The sequence below is a fragment of the Eptesicus fuscus genome, chromosome 16, assembly GCF_027574615.1.
Source record: "Eptesicus fuscus isolate TK198812 chromosome 16, DD_ASM_mEF_20220401, whole genome shotgun sequence".
NCBI lineage: Eukaryota > Metazoa > Chordata > Mammalia > Chiroptera > Vespertilionidae > Eptesicus > Eptesicus fuscus.
Genome location: NC_072488.1, coordinates 11,772,605 through 11,792,389, shown reverse-complemented (window position 1 = coordinate 11,792,389; position 19,785 = coordinate 11,772,605). Strand labels below are relative to the sequence as shown.

Sequence of the window (19,785 nt, the reverse complement as noted above, 5' to 3'; positions counted from 1 at the left end):
AGGTCAGGCCAAGCCTCCCGCCCAGCCCCGCTGCCGCACCCTCGCCCTAGCACCCCGCGGCTCCGGGGAGGCGGTCACAGCGCTGTCAAACACGTCCCCCGCCGCGCCAGCTGCCACCAGCTGCGCCCAGCTGCGCCGCGCTGGCCTGACGCGCGCCACCCCGCGGCCGCCCCACCCCAGACCACGCCCCTTGCGAGCGCGCTGTGGGGAGCAGGCGAGACGGCGGGGCTAGAGAGACCGACCCGGCCGGAAGTGCCTGTCCTGGAACTGAGCTGGCGCAACAAACTTCCGGCTCAGGTCTCCTACCTGGAGCTAGTGCGCGGACCGCGACGGAACCGAGCGCAGCTGGTCAGGTGAGAGGCGCGCGGGCGACCCGGGGGGCGAGGACGGGCCCTGGCCTGGGCAGGGAGTGTGCCGGCCGCAGGCTCAGCCCGTCTCTTCTCCGCAGGATGATTACCGACGTGCAGCTCGCCATCTTCGCCAACATGCTGGGCGTGTCGCTCTTTCTGCTAGTCGTTCTCTATCACTACGTGGCCGTCAACAATCCCAAGAAGCAGGAATGAAAGTGGCGCTTTCTCCGCCCCAGGTAACGGTCTGGGGCTGTAGCCCCCAGCCCCCGGATTGGCGAGGCCGCGCCAGGGCCTGCAGGGTTCGAAACTTCAAATCAGAAAGTGTGGGGCCAAGCAGGCTACAGTTCCGCACAGAGAAGAGTGCCTTTCCCCTCCCTCCCCCTTAAACTGTTCCCTGGGGTGGGTTTCCTAGTCCCCAGATGCCCAAGTTGGGGGTATGGGTACAAGGTGGCACTGACACAGGTAGGGATTAGGGTACTGAGGATACCATCCACGAATGAGGATTTGAGCTCTTCTTCACTTAAACAGTCCTCACTCTCCCAAGATTATTTAGACTTATTTAGGCAGATTTTTTTTGTGTGATTGAGGGATTGTAAAGATATAGAATTATATTTCCATGTTCTGGGGCAAGAGACACTGATTAGGGGTTAGCGGCTATAGACCCACGTCACAGAGAAGAAAGGGGGGGGGGGGCGGTCTGAAGGGCTTGGAAACCAACCTTTCCTGTGGGTCACAATGTAAAGGGGAGAGAGGGTGGATGGGAGTTGATTCCCGGAGGACTTCTCCAGAGTAAAACTCTGCATTTCCTTACCTCAGGTCTTTCCCTCTTTTCTAGGGTTCCAGGACATAGTCTGAGGCAAGATGGAGGGTGTGAGGGGCCTTCACACTTCACTTCATCCCTTCTACCTACCCATCACAGCATATAAAGCAACTACACCTGGATTTTTCCAAACAACTTTTATTTCCTCAAAGTCTTCTTTAACCCTATGGAACAAGAAGCTGCCACTGAGTAGGGCCCAGTATAGGGGCTGCTTTCTTTTCTACTCCCTCCCCCCGATATAAAAATATAGATTTTTTTTGTGGTCCCAAAATCTTGTGCTGTGGAGGGAGGGAAGGGGTGACACATTCCCTGCTTTGTCCTGTCTCAAGATGATGCTCTGTGATGCCTCAGCACGTGTGACTGGCTTTCCCAGGAGTTCGAGTTGTCACATGGAATCAGCAGCTGAGGCAGGGGACTAGCACATTTCTCACAGTGTTCCCCATCTTGTGGCTATATCCTGGGCGTGAAGGTCAAGGCATCAGACCCGGGGAGAAACAGTGAGTGGGGGAGATTTAGGGACAAGACAAACCTCAGGCTGGCCCAAGGGCCCCCCGCTGTAACAAGTCCGAGACTGGGAGTCAGAGAGACTACAGGAAATAGGAGAAATGGCAGGGGCAGAGTGGGGCCGTGGAGGCGCGGCCTGAGGCAGCCTGCAACAGAAAAGAGAGGAATCGGGGTTGTGAAAAGTGTGCTCCGCTTCTGGTCTGTTAGACAGGAGTGAGAGGTGAGAGAGGTGGGATGGGCAAGGATAGTCACAGTATTGAGTACTGCACAGTGGTCTGATGCTGGAACCTGCCAGCTCCTAGACCTTAGACCAGTGATGGGCAACCTTTTGAGCTTGGTGTGTCAAACTTCGCCAAAAAACTGAGCATAACTCGGGTAGTGTGTCACTTTGAGGAAAAAAACATTATTTCGCAAATGTTTCATCCTCAGGAGCAGCAAATGTTTCATCCTTGGCATGCGGCCGCGTGTCATCAGAAATGGCTAGGCGTGTCAGTGCTGACACGCGTGTCATAGGTTCGCCATCACTGCCTTAGACCCTAACAGTTGTTTTCTTATTCACTGGAGTGAAGACTGAGGCCATGATGGGGGAAGAAAACAGGTACTAGACTCCTAATGAAAGTACATTTAGTCTTTTGGGGGGTCAAGGATTCGGGAAGGAAGAAAATGATCCTGAATGGCAGAATTGGGAATGAGGGGGTAGAAACAAGAAGTGGGGTGAGGGACAATCTGCTCACCCTGGTGCAGAGCGGGGTCCCGGCTTCGGCTCACTGCTCTCCCTGGTCCAGAGGATAGGGGATGTGGGGCCCGAAGAGCCTCTCATCCCTCTGCAAGTCGGCGGTGAGCCCCAGCCCAACCTGGGCCTAGCCTGTGGACAGGGGGTGGGCTAAGAAGCTGGGTTCTTCCGTGAATATTTGTGCTTCTAGAGTTCCCATTAGTAATGCTGTAGTTTAGCAGTCAACACAGGTACCAGGACCTTTATTTCCTGGGCACTGTCCCTAGCTGAGAGGGTAATAGAGAACTCGGGTTCAGTCTATACCTATATACTCTGAGTCATATTTAACTAGGGGAGGCAAAAGGATCCACCATTTAACCTCCATGGCTATATCATGGCCAAGATTTGTACCAAGACAAGTACTGTGTAGAAAGCTGTTGGAGGATTGGTAGATCTTTCTCAGAGCCTTCTGTGCCTCAGCCCCTGCCAGACCAGCTTACGTTTCACCCATCCATTCACCTTCTGCCTTTACCCAACTTTAGCCAACCTAGCATGGGGTCTGGACTGAATTGGAGTTGGTGGCACAGCTGTTCCTAGGAGCAGCATTCAGATGTGTTACCTGGGGAATCCGGGACCCCTCCTGGCGGGAACTCTCCTCGGGCAGGTCTGGGCAGAAAGAGAGGAGAAACTAAGGGCAGGGGCAGACAAAGCCAAAGCTAGCAGGCTGAGGTTGGGGGATGTCCGGCAGGGACATGGGGTTGAAAGCAAGCAAGAGACCTGGCTTGAAGGGGATGGGACACTGGACAGACAGGCACTCAGACACCAGAACAGCTCTTCAATGGTTGGGGAGAGGTAAAGCAGTGCTGGGCATTTCCCCGCCTACTGCCCAGATGAACAGCTGCTTGTTGGGTTCTGCCATAGTTGTTATGCTGGGGGCTGGGGAAGACCCAAAAATGTTACCTGTAATCGGGTCCTGATACAGGGGATCCGAGGTCCAGCTCCCAGTAGACCTTTCCCAATCACCATGACAGCCTCTGGCTTGTCCCCTGAGGACAGGAGTGAGCAGTTGCTCCCTGAGGACAGAAGAAACATATCAGGGGAGGGGCCATGGAGAAGAGGGAACTTCCGTTGGATCAGGGTTTCTCAATATTGGCAGTATTGACATTCTGGGCTGGATAATTCTTTGTGCCATTGTAGGATGTTTAGCAGCATCCCTGGCCTCTACCCATTAGATGGCGTTCCTCTTCCTGCCCCTCCCCATTTGTAACAACCCAAAAGGTCTGCAGACATTGCCACACGTGCAGAGGTGGTGAGGCGGTTGCCCTTGGTTAAGAAGCTTGGCATACACTAATCTTGTTTGGGGGTGGAGCCGCAAATCAGAGCTTGAGTTAGTCTGAATTTATAGACCTTAGAGCCTGTTCCAATCAAATATGTGAGCATTTAAGGATCAAGTCAGCAGTACCCAAGACGGGTGGGTTGAGGACTACCCAGTGGAGAGAGTTAACAGATGAGGAGAAGCAGGCTCTGAGGGAGGTACAAGATGCTGGACTGGAGTCTTAGAAATCATTCCTACCCAGTCCTTTATACAGCTGGGCTATAACAGAGAGCAGATGGCCAAGGTTCTGTGTGCTCGATAAGGTCACACATTTGTGGTGATGGCAGGCCTATCCTTTTTTTCATTCTGCAGTTTTTTTTCTTTTCTTTTTATTTAAATATATTTTATTGATTTTTTACAGAGAGGAAGAGAGAGGGATAGAGAGTTAGAAACATCGATGAGAGAGAAACATCGATCAGCTGCCTCCTGCACACCCCCTACTGGGGATGTGCCCGCAACCAAGGTACATGCCCTTGACCGGAATCGAACCCGGGACCCTTGAGTCCGCAGGCCGATGCTCTATCCACTGAGCCAAACCGGTTTCGGCTCATTCTGCAGTTTTGTCTAATGTTGCCCAGCTCCTGGAGTCGGGGAGCTTCAATAAGTAGCAGGTAGGAAAAGTCATAATGTTCCTCAACTGTAAAAGTGAGGATTAAATGAGATAATGAGTTTACAGCAGTGCCTGCCACACAATAAATACTCAATAAATGGTAACTACTATTTTATTATACAAAGACATTCATTAAATTCCAGCTTCCTGTACAAGGGCATGGGTGTTTGGGGTTTAGGATAATCTGGGCAATAACTGATGTCCCTGATCTAGAGAGGCCTATACCACATCAAGTCAAGAAGGAGGTCCAGCCGAAACCGGTTTGGCTCAGTGGATAGAGCGTCGGCCTGCGGACTGGGGGGGTCCTGGGTTCGATTCCGGTCAAGGGCACATGCCTTGGTTGCGGGCTCAATCCCCAGTGGGGGGTGTGCAGGAGGCAGCTGATCGATGTTTCTCTCTCATTGATGTTTATCTATCTCTCTCCCTTCCTCTCTGTAAAAAATCAATAAAATATATTTAACAAAAAAAAAAAAGAAGGAGGTCCAGACTTAGCCGGTTTGGCTTAGTGGATAGAGCACTGGCCTGCGGACTGAAGGGTCCCAGGTTCGATTCCAGTCAAGGGCACATGCCTGGGTTGCGGGCTCAATCCCCAGCAGGGGGTGTGCAGGAGGCAGCTGATCAATGATTCTCATCATTGATGTTTCTATGTCTCTCTCCCTTTCCCTTCCTCTCTAAAATCAATTAAAAAAAAAAAAAAAATATATATATATAATTAATATAAATAATATATATATATATATTTTTTTTTTAAAGGAGGTACAGCCCTAGCTGGTTTGGCTCAGTGGATAAAACATTGGCCTGCAGGACCAAAAGGTCCCAGGTTCGATTCCGATCAAGGGCATGTACCTTGGTTGCAGGCTCCTCTCCGGTCAGGGCTCATGCAGGAGGCAACCAATCACATTGATGTTTCTGTCTTTCCCTCTCTCTTCCACTCTGCCTAAAAATCAATGGAAAAATATTCTCGAATGAGAATTAACAAAAAAAAAGGAGGTCCAGGTCCGGTGGCAACGGAGCTGCAGGGATTTCCTCAGGAGGGTCTACACCCTGCGTGGTGAGGAAGGAAGGAGGCTGGCAGTGCGGTACAGACCTGATATGCTGAGTGAGCTGGGCAGTAGGCAGGGGCCCATGTTGCGTGAGGAGGCTGGGCTAGAACTGGCAGGAGTTGGGGATGAGGCCAGGCTGCTTGAAGTAAGGCGATAGGTGAGTGGCTGCTGCCGCCGTCTCCGGTCCTGGCTTCGGGGCTCTGAGTGGAAGGGACACAAGCAGAGAGGGCAAGTAAGTGAGGCACTCATCACCACCCCACTGGCTCTCCTTGTCAGAAGATGACCGTTTTCAGACTTGCCACACCAGCGTCCCTTGTCTGAAGAAACCTAAGATGAGTAGAAAGTCCTCTAATACTTATTCCAGTATCCAGTTCTCAGCCAGCCCTCATCCTCACTTCTCTGGCTAACCAGCTTACCCACAAGCTCATTCTTTTGGCAAAGGAATTATTGAGCTTGGCTTCTAAACAGCTTTCCTAGGTTCTCCTCTTACCTCTAACTGCTCTTCAACTAATCTTCCTGCCCCTTAAATTGTGGTGTTCCCCACCATTCTATCCTTGGTCCTCTCTTGCTCAGCATATTTTACACTCCCAAATCCCCCTCTAGCCCTTTTCTCCTGAGCTGCAGTTCTAACTGTCCACTGGACATTTTTCTACCTGGCAAAATCCCAAACAAAATCCATTTTTCTCCCACCCTTTCTTTTGTTCTCCCTGTCTTCGGGAAGATCTTGCTAGAAACCTTGTTTCATCTTTCAACTCTTCCCACACATTTATATTTGTGTTTAACCAAATCTGGACAATTCTACCTCTACCTTCATTTGAATTTCTTTATTCTCCCTTGCTATTGCCAGTGTCCAGATACAGGTCTTTAGAGCTCATTCAGGCTTTTGAAAAATATTCTCCACTGGCCCCCCTCCTTCCTTTTTACAATCCATTCTTTATGCAGATGCCAGGAATTGTTATTCTAAAACACAGACTTGATCAAAAATCATTTTGGCTCAGAGAAGGGGCAGATACTGCAGGTCTTTTAAAGGACAGAGTCTAAACCTTTGTACACAGCATTTAAAGCCCTGCCCACTGATTCGGGTCTACTCATCCTCAGAAGGATGCTGACTGACTTGTTCCTTCACATCCTCTGCTACAACCCCTGGGGCTCCTAGCTGTGCGGTTCTTCTAAAATGTCTGTTGCCTAGGGAAACTTTGGATATCTTATGAGTCCCATCTCAAATGTCACCTCGGTGAGAACTCCTTGACCATTACTGGTAGAATTAATTGTTCTCTTCATTGTCCTTTATTCATGTGGCTAGTAATTATTTATGGTTTCTCCCTAATTAAATAATTTAGTACATGTAAAGGACTTAAAATAGTATCTGGCACATACCAAGAACTCAATAAATGTTTGCCGATATTCTAATTAGAACTTGAGTCCCTTGAGGGTAGGGACCTTCTCTAATACTATGTATGCTGGGTACCAGTTAGAGGCTAAGACTGCAGCCAAGAGTCAGAAACAACCAGAACTTAGGGGGCTAGGAAGAGTTGGTACAGCAACGCCAACAAGACAAAAGTTAGAGACTCAATGCCAGTCAGGTAACCTGCAACAGAAATGCAGTGGAGTCCAGACCTGGGTAATTCTTTGGTTTAAACAGGGATGTCGCTATGATTTCCAAGTGACAGTGCACAGTAGGCAGAAATAACGAACTTGGTAGCAGGGGAAAGAGCCGGGTTCTGGATGGTCTGAGGAACCTCCATACACAGATGCATGTTGAAAATATATTAAGGGCTGAAGCCCTACCCACCCCAAGAAAGGATGAGAGAAAACAAGCAAGAGTGGGCGACAGCCTTTGGGATGTTTGTAGGTTCTAGTAAGGAACTGCATGATAGTCGAGGTATGAAGCAAAATAGGCAAATGATGTAAAAAAATGTCATGTGACATGTAGGGAACATGGGAAAGATACTAAGGATACACGCAGGAATCCTGCCCCGAAGGAGAGTTTCAGGATAGAAGACAAGGTCTGGTTTAGGGGAGAAGGCTGATCTGGAAAGTGTAAGGCATTTAGAGACAGCATTTCAACTCGTCACTAAGACTTAAGATCCAGCCAGCCCTGCTGTAAATGTGGCAGTGTGAGCGCACAGCACTTTCTCATGTTGGGCCTTTGGCCTTCTCAGTCCCCGTTGAGACAAGAATTAAAGGGAAGAGCCCCAATTCTATTATTTCTTGGTTCTGAGGTATAGAAATGGCAGCTTAAGGCTGAGAGCAGGAGTGATAGCAATCAGCTCTGCTTCTAGAGGTGTGAGAGGATGTGTTATGGTCATCTGCTATAAGTTCCATTCTGGCAGTGGCAGGATAGTCCTGGGGCAAAGGTCTGAGAGGAAGAGCCAGACTGACCTCACCGTTGTATGAATTAGGATGGATATTCTAAAGCTCCCAAGTTCTTGCCTTTTATTTGTTCAGCAAATATGTGTTGATTGTTTAATAAGGGCCAGGTAGGTGCTGGGTGATAAGGGATAAATAGATATGTTATGAGACATTTCCTGCCATCAGTAAGTTTTAACAGGAAACTTGTTTGCAGTAGAAAAAGTAAAGGTAGTGATAGTGCTAGAGGCATTCTTCCTGTGTCCTTTGACTCACTTCACAAAGGAACCTCCACTCACTATTAGACTTTAGCTTCTCTACCAAAAGCTGCCTGTCAGCTGAACCATGGATCAGAGGCCAGGAAAGGGTTCTAGTAACCTCAGGTTAAGCATCAGAGCTGGGAGGAATGAAGCCGGTGGTGGAGGACAGGAGCTGAAGATGTAAAAAAATGCAAGTCCCTTGTCCTTTACCCCAGTGTCCCGCTGGATAGGCTGGAGGGCAGGGCGTATGTTTCAGGTATTGAGACTATTGCTTGAATCCAGGGCCAGGACCAATATGAAGCGAGTGAGGCACAATGTAAGGAGACCCTGGCCTGACCCTGAGAGCATCTGCCTTCTGTTGTGTGGCCTGGGCACCTCACTGGCCTCCCCGTCCTTGCCGTTTTTGTCAGTATGTAACCAACAGAAGCTGGTTTGCCTCTCCACCCTCTCCCTGGCTTTCCTTTGGCCTCTGTTGCATCCGCTTTTACACCAGTATCTCGTAGACTTTTGACTTTCCTCACTCTACCATTGTATTAGATATTCCCATGACCTTCTGTCTCCTCTGCAGCAGCTGCTACTAATGCTGTCTGCGCTTCTGAGCCTGGTCTGGGAAGGCGGTGCTCATGGCCTCTTTGGCAGCCGGGGGACAAGGAGGTGCAGAAGATCCTGGCACTGTGGTCAAGGGCGTTGGGAGTGAAGGTTTACTCAGAGGCTCTTCTGGCCTCCTGCCCCAGGAACACTCCGGTTAAACCCAAGCTGGTTACTTGTTAGCCTTCTAAAATGTCATTCTGTCTTCTAAAAGACAGAATCTGCCAGACTAGTTCCCTGAACCTCTGCCTTAAGCTTCTGACTGGGCTGCCTGGATCTTTTCTGAAATTTCCTGGATAGCCCAATCTCATGTTTTGTTCTAGCCAATAAGGGATAGTCACTAATTAAATGTATAGTTAAGTGTGATATGATTTTTATACATTAGAGGAAATCTGATCTAATAAAAGAGTAATATGCAAATTGACCATCACTCCAACACAAGATGGCTGCCCCCATGTGGTCAAAGATAGCTGCCCCCATGTGGACACAAGATGGCTGCCACAAGATGGCCAGCAGGGGAGGGCAGTTGGGAGGGACCAGGCCTGCAAGGGAGGGCAGTTGTGGGCGATTAGGCCAGCAGGGGAGGGAAGTTGGGGGCAATCAACCCTGCAGGGGAGGGCAGTTAGGGGTGACCAGGCCAGCAGAGGAGGGAAGTTGGGGGCAAACAGGCTGGCTGGGGAGCAGTTAGACATCAATAAGGCTGGCATGGGAGTGGTTAGGGGGTGATTAGGGAGTGGTTAGGGAGCCAGCAGTCCTGGATTGTGAGAGGGATGTCCGACTGCCCGTTTAGGCCCGACCCCAGTAGGATCGGGCTTAAACGGGCAGTTGGACATCCCTCGAGGGGTCCCAGATTGGAAAGGGTGCAGGCTGGGCTGAGGGACACACCCCACCCCCGTGCACGAATTTCGTGCACCGGGCCTCTAGTTTTTTTATAAATAACTACATAAGTGAAAAAAATCTCTGTCAAATCACAATCCCATTTTTTGGGTTCGGAAAGTATAGCTGCTTTATAGTTAGATCTCAGAGATACGGGGTCATGTTCTTCCTGTTTCGGATCCAAGTATGTCTGGATCACAGGTCCCTGTCCCTGGGCCTTATTCTCTAGTCCCAGGGCCAGTCTACCATCCTCGGGTCACATCAGGGACTTTAAGAGATGAAGCAGCAAAAACTGCAGCACCAGTAAATGCCCAAGAGAACATAGGAGGCCGGATTCCTGGGATCTGACCTTTCAGCTACTCATAGTATTCCTGGTTTGTTATTAGCAACCCTCTTCTTGACCCCTTTACTGTAGACATAGTTTCGTAGTTCTTATACAAATATTTACTCAAGTCCCTGGGATGTCTCTTTACACAAACCAGTTCTCTCTGCTTCTAAGCTCATTCACCTGGGGGAACAGCGTCTCACTTGGTTTTACCTGCGCCTGTATGTGGGTGACTCCTAGATCTGACTCTGATGTCACCTTTTCTGCACTTTGGCCCTTTTTCTGCCTGCAGGACATCTCCACTTATATAAACTCATCACCTTTTCTTCTAACAACGTCTGTGTCACCATGATCTTTTCTTTAGCTTGTAGCCCTGAAGCTCTCCCCCACCATCACTGAGGCCTACCACTCTGTTTCTTATTCTCTAGACCCTGGTACAGGCGCTAGTCTTCTCATGCATAACCCACTCCAAGGACCCACGTCCCCTGCCCTGCCGATATACACAGTTCAGACAGCTCTCTTAACCTAAGTCTTTTATTCCCACTATTCTCAGAAGCAGCACATATGTCTCATTAACACATAATCTTTGTTTTCAAGACCTTCTTCACCTGACTCCCATGGTAAAAGGTTTGGTCCTTGGAGCCAGCTAGTACACTTGCTTTTTGTCCTGTCTACGCAGCAGCCCTGGTCTGGCTATCATTCTCATCTCTGGAATGTTTTTGTCAAACCATACACAAACACCCATTCTTCAAAACCACTTCTCAACTAAACATTCTTTGGCTAACTACCCTCTTGTTTACCTATGACAGTAGCTCCCCAAGTTCCCTGTATGTTTATAATGTGTGTGTGCTTTTATGTTGTGTTTACTGTCCTGTGTCCCTATTAAGTTTCAAATCAGCCAACTGAAAATTACTTTGTACTGACTGAGAAACGCAGTTCTTGTCCCTCATTCAAGGAGTTCAATACAGCACTCTGCATTGGGAGGGGTCAGGGAGGATATGTTTGAAACTGCCAAGAATCCTCCAGTGAGGGCCTAGAATAGGCTCTTTACTATTTCCCTGCTGTAGAAAGGGAAGGAGAATTTATAATGCTGATATTCCTTCCTACGAACTATGAGTTAAGAGGAAAAGAAATTAGAAGATAGGAAACTCAAGTATACTGGGGCATGAAAAAACATGTGTGAATAACTGCCACTAAATAGCTGTGCAATTTTGGATAAGTCACCCTTAAACAGCCTTAGTTTCCTCATCAGAAAAATAGAAACGCCATCCATCCCACATGGACCTCATGAGTGTTAAATCGAATCTATGTGATACTGTTTTGTTCACTGTTTAATGTTATTTAAATATAAGGCATTTTATTACTTTAATACTTCCCTTCAAACACAGTATACAAAAGTGCCCTTTTCAATGAAGATAGAATCTCAAAGAATGGGACTTGGAATATAAGCAGAGGTAACGATGCTGCATGCCTGGGATCGAACATGGTACTGCCAAAGCTGGGAAGGCCCATTGCTCTCCTCCGGCCACTCTAACTAGGGCAGTCAGATGCCCACGGCAGTGACCCCGTGCATGTTTCTGGTCTGCACCAAAGCTTTGATGCAAGCTGAATAGCAGGGAAATGCTAACTAGGCTGAGTGTGGCTTGGAGACCAGCAAAGCTCTTAGTTCCAGCTTACAAGCCTCCATCCTCTGGCAAGACTTGTGTAGCCCAGAAGCCACATACAATATACCTGTGGTTTCGTGTACTTCCAGAAGTGGCACTGCAACAGTCTCCCTACCACAGCCTGGCCACGCCCAAGAAATGGCTCCACAGGACTTTCCTCTTCTTTTTCCCTCAAGGCCCTTCTGCTTCTGGTGTACGTTTTGACCCAGAATCTCGTCTTATCAGGCAGGGTCTCATCAGGCCAAACTGCGGGTACTGAGGCAAAGCTAAGCAATTGTGACCACTGCTGGAAGGGGCTAGACTGCTGCTTGGTAAGCCTACAACAGAATCTGTCTGCAGTCCTTTTTTCTTTGGAAACGTTAGAATCCTTCTGAAAACTTTCTGAATAGGCTCTGAAGCCAGGAATAATTTCAGCTCATAGGACCTTGGATAGGATTCTTCATCATTTCACAGTGCTGCAATTTGGATTGTGAGGGCATTTCCTTATACTGCCTCCAAGGCAGCTTGACACTGTCCTTTAAGTGGAGGCTCCATGTCTGTACGGCCTTGCTTCAGCCAGCGTTTCATCCTCACACACTCCCCTGCCTCCCAACATGTGCTGAAGCACAGCCCCCCGGGACACCGCCTCTGCCACACAATACCGCTTGGAGCTCATGCCGCAGGGAACACCAAGGTCACAGGAGAGGCTGCAAATTCTGCTATAAACTAATTTTATTGGTTCACTTCCTTGGTCCCAGTCCAAGTGTATTATCTTCAAGCTCTCACTTCCCCCAACAGTGCCCCAAACAACTAAACACCTGTTGCAGGGGCTCCCAGACTAGCTTACCTCTCACGGGGGCCAGCACCCGGTGGCTGACCTTTTGGGTGCTAGAGCCCAGGCCCGGCAGCCCTGCAGACCGACTGCCATGAAAAGGAAAGCTGGGGGAGGTCTTCATCTGTGGAGAGTTTTGTTGGCTGCCGAGGCTACCGCCAGCACTTGCGCCAGTGCTAAAACTTCGCACGCGGCTCAAGGTATTTTCAGAGCAGGAGACAGGCAATCCACTGCAAAGAAGCAGATGCCAGTCAACCGTGATTCAGGAGGTTGTGTCCCAAGTCTTTCCCCATGGTCGATGCTCAGTAAAACTTCACCTCTGGGGTGAAAACGCCTAGGGACTCATTCACAGGGAAAGGGAGGAATTCTTTTGCTGACCGGGGCATCTCAGCGGATCTCAGAATGCCTAGTGCCCTTGTTCACACACATGCTCCTGCAGAAAATACATCAGGAGCCGGAAGGGCCATTCCTGGGCATCTTAAACCCGTGTGAATTCCTCATTGCCTTGGTGCTGGCCTTTGGACCCCTCAACCAGTTACAACCACTGGAAGCTGAGCCCTGCCCCCACCCCAATTATATTTGACTTTGTGCAGGGCTCTGATTCCCAATACCTAGGAAGCATGTAGCTCCAGGTAAAAAGGAAGAGGATCCATTCTCGAAAAATGAGCTGATGTTACTCATTTTAATTATCCCTGAAAATATTGACCGTGTGGTCCTCTTAGAAGTAGGGAAGGAACATAGATGCCTGGGAATTCCTCGCTCGAGAGCACTATTTCACTCATACTCTCTCCCTTCCACCCTGCTGGTCTTACTTGTTAGTTTTGGGTAGAGTTCGAGAGCCTCTCTTCTTGTTGACACTCATGTTCATAGTGCTGCTCGGGCCTCGAATGCTACGCACGTGTTTTAGCATCCAGGCCCGGAGGTTCGTGAGGCTGCTGTGCTCGGACAGCACAATCCGGGGCCATGGATTGCATTCGGCCATGTCCAGAGCTGCAATGGCCATAGCTCGTCCCACCTGTGGGGGAGTCGTTTGGCTCAGTGTCTTGGTCTTCCAACCAAGGCTGCTGTGTTGGGGTGGGGTGCACAGCACAGAGGAAGGGGAGGCCAGACCTCAGATTTGTTCAATGGGGACTCCAATCTTTGTGCCTAGGCTGTTAATTGATAGTGTATTTAGAGCTGCTCCCTAAACTGTTGTTCATTTGGGGCCCTCATCCATCACGAGTTGGGGCAGGTGTGCTTTCCGGCTGGCACCAGGAAGGGTTTCTCTTCCATAACCAACAGCCCTTCCTACTCCTCTTGTGCCCTAGGACACCAGGGATCATCAAGATCCCAGCACAAGGGCTTTTAGCCCAGGGGTGAACTAGCCCAATATAAGGAAGACAGGCTCAGAGGCAAAGAATCTGACTTAGATGTGCGAGGGGATTCTGTGGTGGTGAGGTCAGAAATAGAGCCCATCCATCCTCTCAACACTATTACAGTCAGAGGCCTGCTCCTATTAACTGAGGAAAAGAGCCAGTGGTGAGATGGCGACAGTGGTGAGCCTCTCATCAGAGGAGCTGAGAGTCAGGCAGCAGGAGAGAAGGCCTTCCCAGACTTTGAGGGTCTCCTGTCTCCCACTTATCCCTGTGTTCATACCTGCTCAAACAACTCCACAGTGTATCTGGAGGGGAAAGCCGGCGGGGGTGGGGGACTGGCACGCCCGTTGTCATGGCAAGCGGCAGGGATGCTGTTTACTGAGCGTCCAGTGTTGTAGTTGCATTCAAGTGTGTAGCTAAGACACAGAGACCTGCATCAGTGTCCTGCCTGGACAGAATCAGGACAGAACTATGGGGGACAGCCTAGCAGTCTAAGAAGGTAATCACTTGGGGGGAAAATGGACACAAATAGAAAGTCCTAATTCCTAGCCACCAGCAACAGATCTCGACACTATATCACATACACAAGAAGTCCCAAAAAGGTAGACTCCCAGACTAAAGCCAATAATGCTAATTGTGAGCTTGCCTTTTCAGAAGACTTGGGCCGCCCCCTGCCCTGCAAACCCCAAGTATTGCTTTCTTTAGGGAAGCTGTCTCATCTACCGTATCCCGGTTCCCACCCAACCTGTGGATGATCCCTGAGGCTTTGTAGATTGCAACCCGGCCGCTGCCCTCCTTGGACTGGCCATCTCTGCGGTCTCGGGCATACATGTTCTTCTCTGAGAAATTGCAGCCCTGGAAGTCGAAGTGGGCTGAGTTCAAGGAGATGAGCTTTGGATAAAGCATATTTTCCACCTGTTTGGGGAGGAAAAAGGCAACTCAGAGACAGAAAGAAAGCTTGAGGGCAAGGAAGACATGGCAAGCATGGGGCCATGTGACTAAGATACCTTCACAACCATCAGACGGCGTTTCTTGAATTCTCACGGAACGTTTGACGTTATTTCCAGCTGTTGGAAAGGTGCAGTTCTACCTTTTTAAGCTCTTAGATTCTGCTCTTCAATAATGCAAAATTTTCCTTTCCCCCTGGTTTCCCCAATTCTAGAAAAGACTATGATGCCAACAGTTTGACCCTCTTTTAGGGTCATGATGTAACAGGCCCCAGTGTCATTCCTTCTTGGCCTTTTGAAGCTGTAGTCCACCCTCAGAAGTAGTCTACTTTGTGTGTGTGTGTGTGTGTGTGTGTGTGTGTGTGTGTATAATATATTTTTATTGATTTCAGAGAGGGAGAGGGAGAGAGAGAAAAACATCAATGATGAGAATCATTGATCGTCTGCCTCCTGCACACCCCCTAATGGGGATTGAGTGGGCAACCTGAGCATGTGCCCTTGACTGGAATCCAACCCAGGACCCTTCAGTCCGCAGGCCGATGCTCTATCTACTGAGCCAAACCGGCTAGGGTGGTAGTCCACCATTTGCAGCCACAGGCTTTCCTGACCTGACAGAAGGTTATCTTCCCTCTGTTGGCCCAACCTTTATGTCCTAACCCTGCAACACCTCCCACACTCACATGACATTCTGTGGATTCCTACCTGGGTGGTCTCGTCACTAAAGCTGTTTCCATACATGAAGCAGCCCCTTTTGGAAGCATGTCCGTGCAGGTCCACATAGTAAGCCACACCACTCTCTTTGGGGGGGATGGTGTCGGGGGCTGGCTCCTCAGCCTCCGTGGACTGTGGTGGCATAATCCACACACTGCTGGCCTTCTGTTCTGCAAGCTCAGTCTGTATCCAGGGCTCAGGGTTATCCCCATCACACAAGTGCCCAAGGTGAGGTTCAATTTGGAGATTGTCGGCTTTCTCAAGGTCAGAAAGCGGGGCATCAGGATGAAGACGAGGACTGTGCTGTTGTGCAGAGGGACTCTGGGAGTTCAGACGGGAGTGCACATGGTGGTAGAGAAGCACAGCTTTAGCCCCGTAGATGGCCGGGTGCAGGACTGCATCAGGCTTCAGGTACTGACGGTTCAGGTTCACTCCACGCGAGTCTGTGCTGTAGGAAAACAAGGGCTGAAGCAGGGTCTAGAGGGCTGGACCAGCAAGGCAGACACTAGAGTAGATGAAAAGAGACTATGGGAGACTGACTTGTAAAAGGAGAGGCTGAAGTTGCATCAGGAAAGAAAGAACTGGGATAGGCGCTCTCCTTAATCTGCTGTCACTCCTGCAGACACCTAAGGATAGTTCCCAGGTGGACCTGCAGTTATTCTAGCTCTGCTCCTTCCAGAGAGTGCTAGGAGATGGGATCCCATTCCTTCTCAGGTCACTGGACGATTAGATGGGCTTACCCTTACTAGGGTGCAAGAGGGTGGGGAATACAGGAAGCGGTAGATGAGAGGCTGATAGTGTTTCACTGAGCTGGAGGGCATGAGGGGGACCGGAACAACCCAGAGAGGTCAGGGAGGCTTCTTACCGGTAGTGGCCCCGGACCACACCATCGGGGTTCAACATGGGAATCAGCTTAAAGACAAAGAGGCGACGTAGGGTTTGGGCCCGGGGATCATCAGGGCGAAGGATGAAGTCCAAAAAGCCATTGAAGACAAAGCTAGATGGAGTCTCTCCAGGGTGTACCCTACTGCTCAAGAAGAATATCTGATACGGAGAAGAGAGCAGCCATTAGGTCAGTTACACTATAGTTGGACTGGAGCAGTACTTAGGGGGCGCTGTGGGGAAGGGGATGAGGCAGGAATGAAGAGCCACTGGATTTCCAGCCGCTGAGTCTATAGGTGGAGTGGGAGCTGTCGCCCTTGCCTCAGAATGCAGGCTGAGCCTGTGATGAAGGTGCCCAGTGATAACGTGACTGTAAGCTCTCAACAGTGCCTGCACTAGGAACGGTCAGGGTCTTGTCTCTATACTATTCCCACTCACCCTCTTGCCTGTGAAACGGAATGGTCGGGGGGTGCTGATATCAGGAAATAGCTGCTCTAGACGGGGCTCTCGATCTTCTTCAAGCCCATGGTAGGAACTGATCGTTAGCAGATCTACACGAAGTCCATCCAGAGAATAGCAAAGGATCTCCCGGTGGTAATAGATGGTATCCAGAGGGCTGTAGGGATACAAATCATTAAGCCATTAGAAGTCCCTAAAGTCCTAGCAAGAGGTGGCCTTGACAGGAGCCCAGGATTTGTAGGACCTGGTACTTCACCCTGCCTTGGGGACCTTACAGTCCCTCCTAGTGTTTCAGGGGGCTGAGGATTTGGGCGGGTCTGCATTGCCAGAACGCAGAGCACAGGACAGGATGAACTTGTTTTTTCCCGTTTATGGCTCCCCAGGATAGATTATTTTGCATTGACAAAGAGCTGCCCTCTGTTGGGACAGAAAAAAAAGGTGTGCTGACTAAATCCTGGATAACTGATGGGAGCTGGGGTATTAAGGGCTTGAACTGCACAGCGGGGTGAGTGGAGTGGAGGTGGAGGTATGCTGAGATCAAGGTTACACAGTAATTTATTTGTCAAAGGTGCCCCAAATCCCACATTCTGTACCGAGAAAAGAACCGATGAAGTTTTGGTTCAGGGTCTTAGGGCAAGTCCCAGCGGGAGCAGAGGTGCTGTGCGGTCCAGGACTGTGTGGCAGGAGTAGGAATGGGGCTGGCACCTGTTATGGGTAGGGTGGTTCTCCAGAAAGCGCTGGTCTAGCTGGTTTAGCAAATCCTGGCAGTCACTGTAGGAGAAGGGGTAGCAGAAGGCGAAGAAGGTGGTGGCCCCACGGCCCTCCAGGAAACGGTGAACAAAGGATAGCACAAACTGCGTCTCTGTCATCTGAGGAGCAGAGGAAGAGGAGGGGCAACATGCCACGGCTGTCAGAACCAAGACCCTCGTGGAGTCACCAGGGGCTGACCTCACCCCCTCATCACATTTACCAACTTCCCTCCCATCACATTCACCAACACACACTCTCAGAAAGCCCCTCTGAGGCTTTCCAGATGACAACCAGCTTCTCTGGGGCTCCGGGAGGCAGGGGCTTCTCTGGGACTCCTGCCGGCGCTGCAGGGAAAGCAGGTACCAAGACCCGGTGTCCTGCCTGCCGAGTGCTAATGCCAAGGGTAGATCCTCTTCCTTTCCCTCCTCTGCTTTCAGCACCCAGGTCTCTCTTTCTGCCTCGTGATAACTTACCTCAAAGGTAGGCCGGTCTCGGATGCGTTCCCAGCGTGGCCGGCTGGGCAGTGTGCGCACAAAGGGGGCCATGCCCTGGGAATACAGCTTGCTTTGCTTGTTCATGTTCATGACATTGATCTTGATGAGTTTCCCTGGGGATCCTCCCCGGACGCTGAAGTAAAACCATGACCTGAAGGCCAGAGTGGGAGAGGCTGGTCATTATAGAGAGGGGGCTGGAGAGGGGAAGGTGGGAGAGGGGAAGGTGGGAGAGCAGGAAGGAGGCGGGAGGGAGGAAGGAGGGGTAGTGTGCTGGTATGAACTGCAAGTCAAAGGGCTAACGGAGCACGAGCACGGGCTTGGGGTCAGGGGCATCCCTCTCGTTTCTTTCTTCCACCCTCCATTCGTTTCCTCTTACCTGTTCCCATTCTCATATTCTGTTTCAGCACAGTCTGGTCGGGTCCACACGTTGAACTCATAGTCAGGGGAAGAGGCAGTGCTGCTGGTGGGGGGTAATGCGCCCCCTAACACTCCCTCCGCATCACTAGACACAGACTCCACTTTCTCCACATGGGCTAGGTTCCCCGAGTCAAATCGAGAACTGAACAGCAGTCCCCCACAGCGCAGCTCCATGGCGGGGCTGGGGAAGCATCCTCCTGCTCCACTCTGGCCCTGAGAGCTGAAGAAAGAGGGGGGCTGGGTTAGGGAGAGCGAGGAAAAATGAAAACTTTTTTTTTTTTTTTTTGGGGGGGGGGGTATCTCCAGATAAATGAGCCCTACTCTTAGGGAGTGCCCTACGAAGTAAGAGGCTTTCTCCCTGTCGGAAAAGGCAGCCTTCTGTCCTCACACCAAGGGTTATAACTGACCTAAAGGGACTCCATTTCACCGCAGGTTGGCTATTCCAAAAGGAAATACTCAACGGCTTACCTAGGCTGAGAAATACTACGAAATACTAAACTCTAAGCTTCTTCGCAGCCCAAAGATTAGAGAATATCATCAGAGAGGCCGGACCGCCCAAACCTAGCCAAGATACACCCGCGGCAGCACATGGCCATCTTGCAAGATGGGCCTAGGTCGGCCCCCACTCGCCAGCCACGCAGAGTGGAGAGAACAAAGTTTCTAAGTTTCCGTGGGCGGCTTCCTGCCTCCACTCCTCTGTCCTCACAAGGACTGACCAGGCATTCTCTCCCGTGGCCCCACCGAGCCCTGCAAGGGCCGGCTCTTCCTTTTTGTCATTCCCAGGGGCGTGTGGCCTTTGCCAAGCCAAAGGGCACGGGGCGGAAGCCACTCACTCGCTCACCTAGAGGCTGCAGCTCAACTCCAAGTAGGGCACGGATCTGTTTCCACCCTCCTCAGCCCTGCAAGCCCGGGAGCCCCGAACAGCCTCCTCTGGTAGTTGAGGGTGAATATTGGGTGTTGTCAGTACCCCTAAAAAAGTGGCCGGTAGAGAGCCATTTGGGGGCGGGGGGTGGCTTCACCACCCTGGACCCTGAAGGACCGGGACTGCCCTGGGCGGGGTGGGGCTGGAGGCAGGAAGGGGGCCCGACAGACTCCAGTAGAGGGCGGGCGGGGGCTGGGAAAGGAGGCAGAGGTGAGGCCCCCGGGGTGGGGGTGGGGCGGGAGCCCGGGCTGAGGGGCGGGGTGGGATTCCAGAGGCGCTCGGGGCTGGAGGGGCTCGGAAGGGGGCGGCGCCGGGGCGGGCGGGGCCCGCACTCCACGCACAGCCCCTCACCTCTCTCTGGGCCGGCGATCCCGCTCCCTTTCCCGCTAGCGAGGCGCCACCTCGGGCCCCGGCACCCAGGACCCAAACAAAACCCGAGCGCCGCGGTGCCGGGACCCCGCTCTGCCAGGAAACAAGAAGTCTCTCGCCTATTGGCCGCGGGTACAGCTGGCGACCCGCCCAGTAAAGCCCGCTGCCATTGGCCAGCGCGCGGGGTTCCTG

The 19,785-nt window shown here is 51.0% G+C and overlaps 2 protein-coding genes across 6 annotated transcripts; one reads left to right on the top strand and one right to left on the bottom strand.

Moving 5' to 3' along the window:
* Window positions 1–251: 251 nt before the first annotated feature.
* On the top strand, window positions 252–1,426 carry OST4 (oligosaccharyltransferase complex subunit 4, non-catalytic). Of its 2 annotated transcripts, none has more exons than XM_008162330.3 (3): window positions 252–353; window positions 449–586; window positions 1,186–1,426. In XM_008162330.3, exon 2 carries the CDS (start codon window positions 450–452, stop codon window positions 561–563), a length of 114 nt encoding a protein of 37 aa, XP_008160552.1. In that variant the 5' UTR covers window positions 252–353; window position 449; the 3' UTR covers window positions 564–586; window positions 1,186–1,426. The 2 variants fall into 2 exon arrangements, with proteins under 2 accessions (XP_008160552.1, XP_054583970.1); XM_054727995.1 differs by having other exon boundaries at window positions 285–353; window positions 1,167–1,426.
* Window positions 1,291–19,684, bottom strand: AGBL5 (AGBL carboxypeptidase 5). 4 transcript variants are annotated; one of them, XM_054727992.1, is made up of 16 exons: window positions 19,576–19,684; window positions 19,144–19,271; window positions 18,262–18,522; window positions 17,865–18,036; window positions 17,347–17,510; window positions 16,621–16,798; window positions 16,166–16,344; window positions 15,292–15,748; window positions 14,388–14,557; window positions 13,923–14,058; window positions 13,100–13,302; window positions 12,303–12,517; window positions 5,459–5,614; window positions 3,347–3,459; window positions 2,409–2,539; window positions 1,291–1,820 (listed from the first exon to the last, which is right to left on the bottom strand). In XM_054727992.1, exons 3-16 carry the CDS (start codon window positions 18,474–18,476, stop codon window positions 1,649–1,651), a joined length of 2,661 nt encoding a protein of 886 aa, XP_054583967.1. In that variant the 5' UTR covers window positions 18,477–18,522; window positions 19,144–19,271; window positions 19,576–19,684; the 3' UTR covers window positions 1,291–1,648. The 4 variants fall into 4 exon arrangements, with proteins under 4 accessions (XP_054583967.1, XP_054583968.1, XP_008160551.2 ...); XM_054727993.1 differs by having other exon boundaries at window positions 19,144–19,232; XM_054727994.1 differs by lacking the exon at window positions 1,291–1,820 and adding an exon at window positions 3,006–3,052 and having other exon boundaries at window positions 2,414–2,539.
* Window positions 19,685–19,785: the final 101 nt, after the last annotated feature.